This window comes from Podarcis muralis, chromosome 7 (assembly GCF_964188315.1).
Source record: "Podarcis muralis chromosome 7, rPodMur119.hap1.1, whole genome shotgun sequence".
Lineage (NCBI taxonomy): Eukaryota > Metazoa > Chordata > Lepidosauria > Squamata > Lacertidae > Podarcis > Podarcis muralis.
The window spans coordinates 59,574,153-59,587,990 of record NC_135661.1 but is presented as its reverse complement, the minus strand read 5'-3'; the positions used below and the strand labels follow the sequence as shown (position 1 = coordinate 59,587,990).

At 50.2% G+C, this 13,838-nt stretch overlaps 1 protein-coding gene across 1 annotated transcript in view; it reads right to left on the bottom strand.

The window, feature by feature from the left end:
• The window catches only part of LCK (LCK proto-oncogene, Src family tyrosine kinase), a 28,726-nt gene that overhangs the window by 2,624 nt on the left and 12,264 nt on the right, over nucleotides 1–13,838 (bottom strand). The window contains exons 7-12 of the mRNA XM_028739019.2: nucleotides 8,512–8,661; nucleotides 7,750–7,902; nucleotides 7,224–7,403; nucleotides 4,811–4,887; nucleotides 3,671–3,821; nucleotides 546–677 (exon numbers count right to left, since the gene is read on the bottom strand). Of these exons, the coding sequence (XP_028594852.2) occupies nucleotides 546–677; nucleotides 3,671–3,821; nucleotides 4,811–4,887; nucleotides 7,224–7,403; nucleotides 7,750–7,902; nucleotides 8,512–8,661 (843 nt within the window). The remainder of the gene's footprint in view (nucleotides 1–545; nucleotides 678–3,670; nucleotides 3,822–4,810; nucleotides 4,888–7,223; nucleotides 7,404–7,749; nucleotides 7,903–8,511; nucleotides 8,662–13,838) is intronic.

Genomic DNA, 13,838 nt, shown 5'->3' with positions numbered 1-13,838 from the left:
TATTTTTCTGCTTGTTCTATTTATTTATTTCATTATTACATTTATACCCCATCTTTTCTCCAAAGAGCTCAAGGTGGAGTACACACTTCTACCCCTCTCCATTTTATACTCACAACAACCCTGTGAGGTAGGTTAGGCTGAGAGACAGTGACTGGCTCAAGAGCACACAGTGGGCTCCATGGCTGAGTGGGGATTTGAACCCTGTCTCCTAGCTCCTAGTCCAGTTCTCAAACGACTACACCACATTTGCTTTCCAAAGGAAAGAGTTTACGGAAATGTTTGTTTTTTTTCCAGTGCTGCGGATCACCTATCCATTTTATTTCCAGCTATTAAGACTATCTGTATAGAATGATTTTCCTCCTCCCAATTTTCCACCAGTGGAGACTTTAGTGTGGCTTTCTGGCTGAATTTTTGAATTCACAGTGCAAGGCAGGAGAAGGGTTTTGTGGTTTTGTTTTCATAAAGGACTCTGGTAGTCCATGTGGATACAGAGTACTTTGTGCAGGAGGGGAAATGGTTGCATTTTGCTGCTGAGAAATTCTGACCTGGGTAAGGAATCCGCCCATAGGTGATGATCTCGGTCAGCAAGATTCCGAATGACCAAACGTCTGATTTGATGGTGAATGTCCCATAATTGATAGCCTCTGGGGCTGTCCACTTAATGGGAAATTTTGCTCCTGAAATACACAAAGAATGCAGGGTTATATGATCCTTGGTGCAGAATTCAGGTACTTTTCCTGGTGCTGTAACTGGTGGCTGTTAATGCGCTGACCACAAGAAGGAGCTCTACCTCCACTTGACACCAATGACTGCCCTGCAGACCTACAACCTGGTCCTGAGCAAAAACTTCTTTTCCCCATCCTTACAACCTTTCCCAATGCAGATTTGCAGGGACAGATGCAAAATTCACATTTGTACTATTGGTAAATATTTCTGGCTGCTTGTTCAGGTAACCTAGGCTGGAAATATAAACGCTACTGACTATAAGCAGGAGGAGAGGTGATAGGAACTGGATCTCATTTAGACCTTCGTCAGAAGATAAGAGCCCTGCTGGATCCAGACAAAGGCTCATCTTCCTCACAGCGGCCAATCAAATGGGAAGCCCATAAGCAGGATGTGAGTGGGACAGCAGCCCTCTTCTCACCCATGATCTCTACCAACTGGTACTCAGTCAGAGGGATGCTGCCTCTGGCGCTAGAGGGAGTGTCCTACCGGCCTTCACCAAGCTGGTGCCTGGCAGATGTTTTGGACTCCAACCGCCATCTGCCCCAGCCAAAATGCTTCCCTGACTGGGGCTGATGGGAGTTGTAGTCCAAAATGTTAGAGAGTATCAGGTTGGCAAAAGGTTCTATATTATTATTAAAAAATAACTTGAAGCAACTTACAAAAAAAGAATCCCACATACATTAAAAACAACATGGAACTAAAACAATTCACAGCTAAAAGTACATTCATATTTATAAAAAGGCAGAAGTAACACTGAAGGAGGCCACATATAACTGAAGGCCAAAGGACGGGTGGAAAAGAATCATTTTTGCTGGTGCCTAACATTTTGTGTGTGAGCGTGCGCACACACTCTCTCTCACAGATGCACACACCAATTCTGAAGCCACTGTGTAATATATTTCGTTTAAAATAGCTTGACTATACCTCGGTCAAGACAAAAGGGGGGGAGGGACTAGACTGGATTTCCCCCCCAAAAAAGATGGAGGAGGAGAAATGGCTTCCTTCTGAAGACTCGATTCTCCTGCTCTCCATGTAACAGAGGGAACCAGGTTGAGGAAGAAGCGGGCCTTGCTCTCTCCTCACTGCACTGCTGGGTGAAAAATCTCTTCAGAGAGCTCCAGCTACAGGTTGCTTCAGCTCAAAACCGCAGGCCCCCCCAGCGCAGCCTCTGTGTGCAAAGCACTTGCTCACACTTCTTCCCTCTCTCTCACACACAAAGCAGCCCCGCCACCCCAGCAGGCTCTGGTTTCCTCAAGAGGTGAGTTATTGCTTCAAGCAAAGGCCTAGGCTAAGCAGCTGTGGCTGTCAGTTGCCAAGCTGTGAGATGGGGAATGGGGACAAGTGTTTATTATATGTCTTCACCCACCTGCAGTGGGAAAGGGGCAGGAGAGCAGCTGAACCACCGAGCCCCATAAGACTTTGCAAAGGGGGGGGGGGGAGAGGAGCATCATGACCCACATTCTAGGGATCCAGCTTCCAGTACTTATGCAGGTGTGTGTGCCATGAAATGCAAGCACATCACCTTTTCAGCAAGTCTATCTGCACATATACCATATTTTTCGCTCTATAAGACGCACCAGACCACAAGACGCACCTAGTTTTTGGAGGAGGAAAACAAGAAAAAAAATATTCTGAATCTCAGAAGCCAGAACAGCAAGAGGGATCGCTGCGCAGTGAAAGCAGCAATCCCTCTTGCTGTTCTGGCTTCTGGGATAGCTGCACAGCCTATATTCGCTCCATAAGACGCACACACATTTCCCCTTACTTTTTAGGAGAGAAAAGGTGAGTCTTATAGAGCAAAAAATACGGTAAGTCCATAAAAGGCACTAGCCCCCGGGTTGGTAGAAAGTTCTGGCAGAGAAAAACTGCCTGTGATGGTGTGGGCATGTAACAGAGGGAACTGCACATGTGAGGATATTTTCACCTGTGAAATAAAGTAATTCCACATTGTGCAGGCTTGTAAAATGGCCACTCAGCCTCATGTCACCTCTGGCAAGGAATAATTTTCCCCACTCAAGAAGCTTTGTAAAACTGTCCTCCCCCCACCCCACAGCAACCCCATTTTAGGCCAATTGTGGACAGCCTTCAAGCTGGAAGGATCTGTGCTGTTGTTTTTTTACTAGATGTCCACCAACCATAGTGACTGGGGAGGCACAGCCAGAGGTAAATTTGTGATGTGATTGTTAGTGACACTTGATGCAAGAAAATTTCTACTTATGCTCACCAATCTAAGTGATACAGCTTACTATACATATTGCCGTAACTGTAATAATTGCAGTAATTTTGGTATATACACTTTGACACAACTTTGTTAAATCATTCAGAAACTTTTATCTGAGTGTTTGTTGTTGCTTTCTTTTTATGTAATTGTTGCATGTTGATATGCTCTAATGTAATCAAAGATATAACTCAATGTTTAAAGATGACAAGGATAAAAAACTATGTTACCAAAAAGAAAAAAACCTTTGACTAAGGGTTGGAACCAATTGCCATAGGAAGTTGCCTTACACTGAGTCAGATCACTGGTTCATCTAGCTCAGTAGTGTCTACACTGACTGACGGCTGCTCTCCAGGGTTTCAGGAAGGAGTCTGGTTTAAGTAGAGGGGAAGAGAAAAGCCATTTATTGTCGCTAATGTGGGGAGTTGGAATTGGAAACCTCCCTTGATCTATTTCCTGATCATCCATTAGTCATCTACCAGTAGATCCCAATCCACATTCTCACCCCACCCCCGCCTCTGTGTTGGGCCGCAGATAACTAACACAGATATATATATATTCAACAAGAGTCCATTCACAAGCAGACATCCTTGTCTGGCGTGGGGTCTAACATATGCCTTTCACACCTTGGGGGTGGTACCAGCTGGCTGGACCCTGCAAGGACCCTTTCCTGTCACAAAGAGGTAAGCAGCAGCTGACAAGACCAGGCTGAGGAAGAAGACCCACCCTCTTGAGCTGTGTACTCATCCTCTATAAGCCGGGCCAGGCCAAAATCAGCAATCTTGCAACAGAGCATCTCTGACACCAAGATGTTGGCAGCTCGCAGGTCACGATGGATATAATTCTTCTTTTCAAGGAAGGCCATTCCTTCTGCTATCTTTATGAGAGAAGAGGATGGGGTTGTTACATATTTCTTTATTGCAATTTCATCCCACTGCTCCCTTTCTCCCAGCAACCCAGTATAAGATTCCTTCCCCTGTTAGGTAGGTTGGAATGATAGTCATTTGAGGATAGTACATGGCTGACAGTCTCCAAGAAACTTCATGACTGAGGCAGGATTTGAACTCAGGTCTACCCTCATCACTCTAACCACTGCACCAGACAGGTGAATGTAACCAATAACAACTTTCCCTGCAGTTTTCTACTCACTCCGTTGATGCATCTTCCCCCTTTTTGTCTGGCAGATGTTGTGTGCTTTTCACAGCTGCCCAGCGGGCAGAATTTCAACAAGGGCAAATTTCTTCCCGGCTGTGTGTCCTTGGTTTTCTAATGTTTGTTTCATTAATATCTTAGCTCTGCACCAAGGAACATAAGCTGGCACATGAGCCTTTCTCACATACAAATATTTATCCTCACAACAATCCTGTGAGGTAGGACAGGTTGAGCAGTAATGATAGTGACCGTCAGGGTCACCCAAGGGGTTTCATGTGACTCCTGCTCCAGGTCTGACACTGGCTTTCAGCTGCTTTGGATATTCTGACTTCCTGCACAGAACTCTGGGAATTGTAGTTCTGTGACGGTGCTGGGCCTCGTCCCCTCAGCAGCAGATATGAACCAAGAAAAATGGCAGTTTGCACTGAGCACTCCAAAAGTTAAATAAAACCTTATTACCTATGTCTTAGGTAAGCTAAGTCCATTATCTGATGGAAAGATTAGACACTCCATGTTTCATTTGTAATGTGGTCATTATTCTAGGTTCTGTTTCCCACCAGAAATCCTTCATCACATTTATTCTGGTGCTGAAATTAAGTTTTTAGGAAATGCAATCCAAACACCCAGCCCATCTCTCCATATCATATATTCCCACCAACTGGTCCTCTTCCACCATCCTCCCAGGTTTTATTCCTTGCCCGCTTTTATCCTCACCTGTGCTGACATATCCAGCAGTTTATAAATGGTCAGCTTGATGCCTTCAACAGCTTTGAGGAAATCCACCAAGTTTCCTGTATGGGGAAGGGGGAAAGCCTATTAAAATATGTGAAGTATATCTCTGCACAGTTCTGCTGACCTATTTTAGAGTTCTGAGCTGCTATCACTCAGCTGTGGTTGTGAACTTGAATATGTTGTTCACCCCAGGGAATGTGTGCTGCTTGTAGACCATCACTAAGGGGGCTGGGGGTTCAGTTGCTAACAGGAAAATTCAGGTTGTCTAATTAAAGTGGATGCTGTACAAGAAACCCACCTGCAAAGAACCCTGGACTTGGGGGGGAGCGGGAAATGCACCAGTAAGTGTGAGAGCAATTTCTTTGAATTGCCTCCCCACAAACAAATCAGAATGAACGCTCAATAAACAACTGGTGTTATCTAACCTCCCTGCAAAGTTTGTGCAAATGAATCAGGATAGATGCTCAACGAACAGGTCGTCTTGAAAAGGCTCACAAGCTTCCTAGAAGCCGGCCAGGCGGCCTCTTTGCATGAGCTGGAGGGAGAAAGAGACCCTTCCCTTGACCTTTGCTGACAGCTATGCATTTTTGGCATCCCACCATTTATTCTCTTTCCTTTTTGCTCTTCTCCCGTTTTCCCCCTAAAGTGTCATCATGGCTTTTTAGATTGCAAGACTCTGTTATTTCTCTTTGTTGGTGATGCTTGACAATTTTTTATGATGATGGATAATGGATGGAGAAGTAGAAGGATAAATGTCAGCTCTAAGCAGACACCATCTCCTGTGCAGCCTGCTGAAGGGACATATGAGAGCCAAAATGGGTGGTAAAAGCTTTGAGAAGCAGGAAACCCCTCCCAAATCCTCTGGCTATTTTTGTGCCTTGGCAGGCTGCTCCCATTGTAGCTGTGTCGCACAATAACCTTTAATTTCCTTCTCTTTCTCCACTGCCTTGTGCCAAATCCAGCAAGCGAGCTGGGGTTCTGACCTCCATTAATCTAGAGCAAAGGGCACCGCAGAGGAAGTGTCTAAAACAAATCTGATGATACAAGAGAGGGAGAACAGGAGGAGGAGTGGGGACATGGGAGTCAGCACCCTCTGTCATGGGCAGGGGATTAAAAAAAAACCCCACGGCTAATTTTACTCCCTTTCCATATTTTTCTTGCTTTTCATTCTATCCCAGGCACAGCCCAAATCTGAACGAAGAGTGGTTATAACATTCAGAGGTACTGTTGTGTGGTGTCATACATTGAGGGTCATCTTTCTGTAGCACACAAATGGGCAGTGAAGGTCAATTGATTGCATGCTAATGGACAGCAAAGGTTGATTGCATGCTAATAGACAGCGGTGGCCAACTGATATTTTCTCAGTGTGCACAAACGCCTAAAAGATGCATCCTCGATCAGCTTTGGTGGCTAGATGCTACTGTGTTAGACGGCTCTCGTAGGGACGAAAGAAGCAGTGAGGTTGCCGTGTGGTCAGCCAAACAAAGACTTGAGCTTTGCTTGCCTATCAAAGTTGGAGAGGCCCTTGTGTTTCCTCTTGCTGCCAGCTTCAAGTTCTCTCGTGCCTAATGGGCCAGAATCCACTTAAGGTGACATATCTGCTGTTTATAATACGTTGGAGCCATATTCTGAGCCATTCTAAAGAGAACAATCAAGGGAACATTCCTGTATTCTTGCTGCATGGAAGAAGGAGCCTTAGTTGGCTATTTGCCTTCAGAGAAACTGCTTTAAAGATAAGCACTTTCAGTTTGGATGCTTGCCTGTTCCCTCATGCTTAACGTTTGTGCAAATACGGAGGTATCAATGCTCTCCTTTGAGTGCTGTCTCCAGTCATCTCTCCCAACAGGAAAAGAACCCTGAAGCACAAGCCTTCCCCAACCTGAAGACCTATAGATGCTTTGGACTGCAACGCCATCAGTACACAGGCAGTCCAGAACATCTGGAGGGCCTTAGGTTGGGCACTCTAAGACTAGAAAAAACTTCTTCACTCACTGCATACTTAAACTATGTCCCTCCCACAGGAGGCAGTGGGGGCCAGAAATTCAGCTTTACAAGAGGACTGGACAAATTTAGAAACTGCAGAAGGGGGGAGTGTCATGTTAGTGATTTGATTTCTGGGAAATTCTGGGCAGTGGGAGTCAATGGTACCATCTTGAGCAGGTGAGAAGGCCCTGTCTGCTGTCCTGCTGCTGCATTGGACACTAGCAAGTTGTCAGGACTCTCTCCCAACGTTGCCAGGAGAAGTTCAGGATGGAACGTGGGACCTTCTGCATGCACAACAAAGGCCCTTCCACTGAGCTACGGCCCTTCCATGGCTGGAGTCTCTGGAGAACCCCCGGCTCAAAATGAAGCTCTGCCAGAGTGAAGGAGCATGTAATGCTGTCTAGCGCCTCACCTTTTTCCATGTACTCAGTGATGATGTACATGGGCTTCTGGGTCACCACAGCATAAAGCCTCACCAGCCGGGGATGCCGCAGTTTCTTCATCAGGTTAGCTTCAGCCAGGAAGGCCTCAGGCGACATGCTGCCTTGCTTCAGACTCTTGATGGCGACTTTTGTGTGGCCGTTATAGTAACCTGCCGAGGGACAGAGTGAGGATCTCAGCTCAGGAGGACTGGAGCCAGGATTTGGGATCGCACCTGGCAATGCATGTACCTCCACAAGGGCACCCTTGCTGAGTGAAGGGACCAATGGATGTCTGGTGGAAGAACTGGGGTGTTAAAGGACCCCAAGGCTGTCCTCGTTTTTTAATCACTGAAATGTTGCTGGACATGCTTTAAATCTTATCGCCATGAGGGCTAGAAACTTGCTGGGTTTTCCAAAATCAAAGCTGAGGTTCCTTGGCTGAAATCTATGGGCAAGCAGGATGCCGATGACCCCTGCCTCCACCCGTCTTTCCCTGCTGCCACCCCTGCTACTCACCCATCCAAACTTCTCCAAACTGCCCGGCTCCCAGTTTCTCCACCAGCTTGAGGCTCTCCCGAGGCACCTCCCACTCATCCTGCCACCAGGGTTTCTGTGGCTTCTGCGTCTGGCAGGGCTTGCCAAGGCGGGTGCAAAGCCCATCTGTGTTGCCTGCGAAGAAACGAAAGAAAGACAGAAGCTGAAGGACGGGGGAGGGGGGCGGGCAGCAGAAGATGTGTTTACACCATTCGGCTTAGAGAACATTAGAACACAAGAAGAGCCTGCTGGATCAGGCCAATGGCCCTCTAGTCCAATGGTTTCACAGTTGCCAACCAGGTGCTTGTGCAAAACCTGCAAGCAGGATTTGAGCACAAGAGCTCTCTCCCCTCCTGCAGTTTCCAGCAGCTGGTATTCAGAAGCACTTGCTGCCTCTGACCAGAGGCAGAGCATAGCTATTGTGATTCGCCCTCCATAGCCTGTGGCAGCAGTGGGCAACAAGCACAGGAGGTGGCAAGTGTCACGCTCCTTGTGGGGCCAGATCTGCTACCCCTCCCAGCTGTCCCCAACCTGCCACTTAAGGTGACTGCCTCACCAAGCTTCATGGGCAGTCCAGGCCAGGGCACCAAATGGGTGAAAGCTAGCTTTGAGCAACAGATGTATTGGTGGCACCAGCTTTCATGGACAAGAGCCCCCTCCAGGAGAAGGAGCAGTGTCCTTCCTCCCAGCAGCCAGGACAGGCAGAGAGAGGCTTTCAGGGTCGGGTGGCGTCTCTAGCCTTACTCATATAATGCTCCACCAGCTGGTGCAGGCTCTCAAAGGTGATGCGAGGGGAGATGTAGAAGCCACCGTTGTCCATATTGCGGATCTTATAGTGCTTCACGACTTCTCCCTGGTTCTTGTCAAAGTCACGGATGGAGAGGGAAAAGGAACCTGAGGAGACACACAAGGAAACAGAGTGAAGAGGTTGGATCCTGGATTTCTTTTGTCCCTTTATACCCAGAGACATGTGGGCTCCTCCCCACTCCCCCAGCACTTGCCTTGCTGATTCCCTCCCTCTCCATCAAAATTTCACAGATATTTTCCCCTCAGCTTTTTGTCCCCCTGGCCCTTCCTCTTTCCCCCTCTGTGGACCCACACTCCAAGAAAATGATGCTGATCTTAAAAAAATTATTTTATGTACAGTGGTACCTCGCAAGACGAAAAGAATCCGTTCCGCGAGTCTCTTCATCTAGCGGTTTTTTCGTCTTGCGAAGCAACCCCATTAGCGGCTTAGCGGATTAGCGCTATTAGCGGTTTAGCGGCTTAGCGGCTATTAAAGGCTTAGCGGCTGAGCTGCTAAAAGGCTATTAGCAGCTTAGCAGCTTAGAAAAAGGGGGGGAAAGCGGGGGGGGGGGGAATGGCAAGACTCGCAAGACATTTTCGTCTTGCGAAGCAAGCCCATAGGGAAATTCGTCTTGCGAAGCAACTCAAAAACGGAAAACCCTTTCGTCTAGCGGGTTTTCCGTCTTGCGAGGCATTTGTCTTGCGGGGCACCACTGTACATCGCAAAATCATTCAGATATTTTATTTTCAACAGGAACCCCAAATTTTCCTCAAATGTTAAGAATCTCTTCTGGTTCTTCCAACAGAATGGAACAGCACCCTCAAAGTGGTCCAGCCAGGCACCATACCAATGAGATAATATTCAAGAAGTAGCAAGAATCAATACCTGCTGAACACTCTGGTTTAGAACTTAAGAACTAAAGAAGAGCCTGCTGGATCAGGCCAATAGCCCATCTAAGCCAGCATCCTGTTATCTCAGTGGCTCTAGCCTGAGCATGGCTTGGTAAGCTATCACCCAATGGCGGGATGAAAGGGGTGTTTGTGTGTACAAAAGGAAGGTTAGGGAAATTCTCTCAACTCAGGCTGTGTACACATTCCCATCTTACAGCGCAGCTAGGACCTTCTTTTTCTCTATTCAGAGCAAAGCTAGCTTGGGGGAAAATATGCCAAAGCACAGTACAGTGGTGAAATATACTCAGAGTTGCAAAGTGATTTCATGCTCTTTATTCAGCTCATAGTGGTGAGGAGGAATGAATGAATGTCTGAGGGGTCTGCTTTATATACATTATTTACACAATGGGCTGCGCATGATTGGCTAATTCTGGAATTCTACTGTAAGCCAATCAGGTTGTGGATTCACTTCTATCTGGAGCATGATTGGGTGGTTCCTGCCAACCAATCATACTGCTGCATTGTTCTAAGACCAATCAGACTGCTGCATTCTGAATCCTATTGTTCTAGGACCAATCAGACTGCTGCAGTTTGGATCCTATTCAACTCAGTACATAACACCCCTCCCCTCTAAGTTCCAGTCCTGCCCGGGAGGTCGCATTCATAGTCCTCAAGGTACGCCGGTGGCCTACGTGTGCGTTGCGGCCTGGGGTGTTCCCTGGCCCGGGGTTCAGGTTGTGGCTCGTGTTCCAAGGATGCTGGCTGTGATGGGGCTGTTTGGTCTGGTGCAAGCGGCTCGCTCAGTCGTGGTTCTAGCTCCGGTGTCCTTTCGGCCTCACGGGTCCTCTCTGTATTTACTGATTCTGCCTCTCCTGCTTGCCCCTGCTGCTCTATGGGCCTCACTGCCCCACTGTTCCCTTGGGACTCCTCTGACCTGTCCTCCTCCTCCTGGTTTTCTCCCGGGAATCGTCGCCGTATCTGGTCGCAGTGGCGGCGCCAGCATTGCCCCCCATCTGTTAGCACCTCGTACGACACGGGGCCAGTGACCCTGGTGACTGTGGCAGGTACCCATGCAGGGCCTGCCCCAAAATTCTTTGCGTACACTGGGTCCTGGGCCTCGAAGGTCCGGGGGTTCCTGCCTTCCCCCACCCCTACCTCATCCTGAGCTCTATCGGGGTGAAGGCGGTCCAATCTGATTGCAAGGCGCCGACCCATTAGTAGTTCAGCGGGGCTCCGGCCAGTCGTTGAGCTGGGGGTGCTGTGCTGTGCTAGAAGGAATGTGGCAAGGCGGTACTCCCAATCCCCTTGCGTCATGCGGCGAAGGGTGTCCTTGGTGGTCCGCACCATGCGTTCTGCTTGGCCATTGGTGGCCGGGTGGAATGGCGCTGAACGGATGTGGCGGATGGCGTTCTGCGCTGTGAAGGTTTGGAATTCTCCTGACGTAAATGCAGTCCCGTTGTCTGAGACGAGAGTGTCAGGGAGCCCGTGGGTTGCAAACAGCCTGCGTAGTACCCGGATGGCTGCGGACGTAGAAGTGGACGGTACCAGTGCGACTTCCAGCCATTTGGTGTAGGAGTCCACCACTATGAAGAATGTTTTCCCCTGAAAGGGGCCAGCGAAGTCCACATGCAGGCGTGACCATGGTGCTCGGGCGGACTCCCAGGACTGGACTGGGGCCCTTGGGGGATCTGGGCGGGATTCTTGGCAGGCCTGGCAGTGTTTGACCCAGGCCTCTATCTCTCCGTCGATCCCCGGCCACCACACATAACTCCTGGCAAGGGCTTTCATTCTTACTACCCCTGGGTGTGTCTCGTGTAGGGCTGTGAGGACCCTTTTGCGGAGGGGCTGGGGAACAACGACCCTGCTTCCCCATAACAGGCACCCCTTGTGGGCTGACAGTTCATGTTTGCGGGTTGTGTAGCCGGCGAATTCTGGCCCGGGGCTGCTGCTGGGCCATCCCCTCCACACCCAGTCCAGGACCCGGGAGATGACCCTATCTTTCTTGGAATGGTGTGCGACTTCTTGTGCCTGAATGGGGCGGTCGGGAAGCAGCTCCAGGCTCATAACCTCTTGTGCAGGTGCTGGGTCGGGGCCTGTTTCCGGTAGTGGTAGCCTGCTGAGGGCGTCCGCATGGCCCATCGCCTTCCCAGGGCGGTGAATCAGTGCATACTGGTAGCTGGCAAGGAAAATTGACCACCTGAGGACGCGAGGAGACAGCACTTGGGGGGTCTGCTTTTCGGGGGCAAACAAGCCAAGCAACGGCTTGTGGTCAGTCACCACGGTGAAGGGCCGCCCATACAAGAAATCATGGAATTTTTTTACTCCCTTCACGATTGCCAGACCCTCCTTGTCGATTTGCGAGTAGTTCCGCTCGGTTTCGTTGAGTGTCTGGGAAAAGTATGCCACCGGTACCTCTCTTCCATCCGGGAGTTGGTGTCCCAGGACAGCGCCAATGCCATAGGGCGAGGCGTCGCATGCTAGCACCACCGGCAGCCTCTCGTCAAAGTGTGCCAAGACCGAGTTTGAGACAAGCAAGTCCTTGACTGCCTGGAATGCGGCCTCCTGACGCTGGCCCCACACCCAAGGGGCCCGCTTGTCCAGGAGTCTGTGTAGGGGCTCCGCTACCGCCGCCTTGTGGGGAAGGAAGGAATGGTAAAAGTTCAATAGTCCCAAGAAGGCCTGAAGTTCAGTCTTGTTCTTGGGCGCTGGGGCATCACAAATGGCCCGTACCTTGTCCCCAGTCGGGTGGACCCCTTCTGCGTCCACCATAAATCCCAGAAAGTCCACCTGAGGCACTCCTAGTAGACATTTTTCCCGCTTCACCTTGAGACCCGCCGTCTGGAAACGGTGCAGAACGGTGCGGAGGCGGTCCTCAAACTCCTCTGGTGTGGGCCCGGCAATCAACACATCATCGAAGAAGGGGGTGACACCAGGAATCCCTTTAAGGAGAGAGTCCATTAGATTCTGGAATATGCCTGGTGCCACGCTGACCCCAAATTGCAGCCGCTTTACCCTGAACGCTCCTCTGTGCGTCACAATCGTCTGTGCCTCTGCTGTAGCCTCATCTACTGGCAGCTGTTGATATGCTTGGGCCAAGTCCAGCTTGCCAAAAATTTTCGACCCAGCCAGGGTGGCAAGGACATGGCTGACCACTGGCACTGGGTATGCATGGGCCATGAGGGCCTTGTTTATGGTACATTTGTAGTCTGCGCAGATGCGTACCGAACCATTAGGCTTGACGGGTGTGACGATTGGGGTTTCCCAGGGGGCATTAGGCACCGGCTCCAGCACTCCTTGCTCCACGAGTCGGTCCAATTCCTCATCTATACGGGGTTTCAGGGCGAACGGGACCCGGCGGGCCTTGAGCCTGACCGGTCGTACTGCGGGGTCAAGCTGTAGAGCAATGGGGGGCCCCGTATACTGTCCCAATTTCCCATCGAAAACCCCCGGAAATTCCTTGCATATGGCGTCCACGTCCACTTGTAAGCTCATGTGGTTCACCCCGGTGATGGCTAGCCCCAGTGGTCCAAACCATGCCAATCCCAGTAAGCTAATGTAGGGGCCCTTGACCACAAGCAAGTCCAGTTGCCGCGTCCGCCCTCGGTATTGCACCCTGAAGGTCCCCACCCCCATTGTGGGGACCTTACGTTTCTGGAAGTCCCGGAGGGTGAATGGGGCTGGCCTGAGTTTGGGACCCCCAGTAGGACACAGTTTCCTTAAGGTCCTTGCCGAGATTATGGATAGAGTTGAACCCGTGTCAAGCTCCATGCGGCATGGGGCCCCCTCTATCTGTACCTCTACATAAATTTTCTCTACGTTGGGGTGGGGCAACTGGTATACCTGGAAGTCCGTGAGCTCCGTTGAGTTGCCTTGGTGCGTTGGGCCCCGGGACCTGAGGCTCTTGGATTGGTCATCTGATGCCTGGCGTCGGGTGGGCCGAGCCCGACACACCCGGGCGATGTGTCCCAATTTTCTGCACTGCCTGCACTCTGCGTTGCGGAAACGGCAGGTCCTCCTCTCGTGACTTTCTCCACAGCTTGCGCAGTTCCCTCCTTCTCGTCGAGGCAGCTGTGGTATGTGGGCTGCTTGAGTGCGCTGCTGTACTCTGTGCACCTCCTCCCTGTCGGATCCTGAGTCGTCGGTGAGGTCTTCGTGGTGGACCCTTGGTTGGGATGGCTGGCTCGGCCGTGCCTCTTGCGTCGACCTCTCGGCAGCTTCCGTTGCCAGGGCCTCCTCCAGAGCGACCTGGAACGTTAGGTTCTTCTTAGCGTAGAGGCGTCGTTGCAGCTTCTCATCCTTCAGGCCACCGACGAGGCGGTCACGAAGCATGTTCTCCAGCTCTGAGAAGTTGCAGAACCGGGCAGCTTGGCGGAGAGAGGTCACAAACCCAGTTA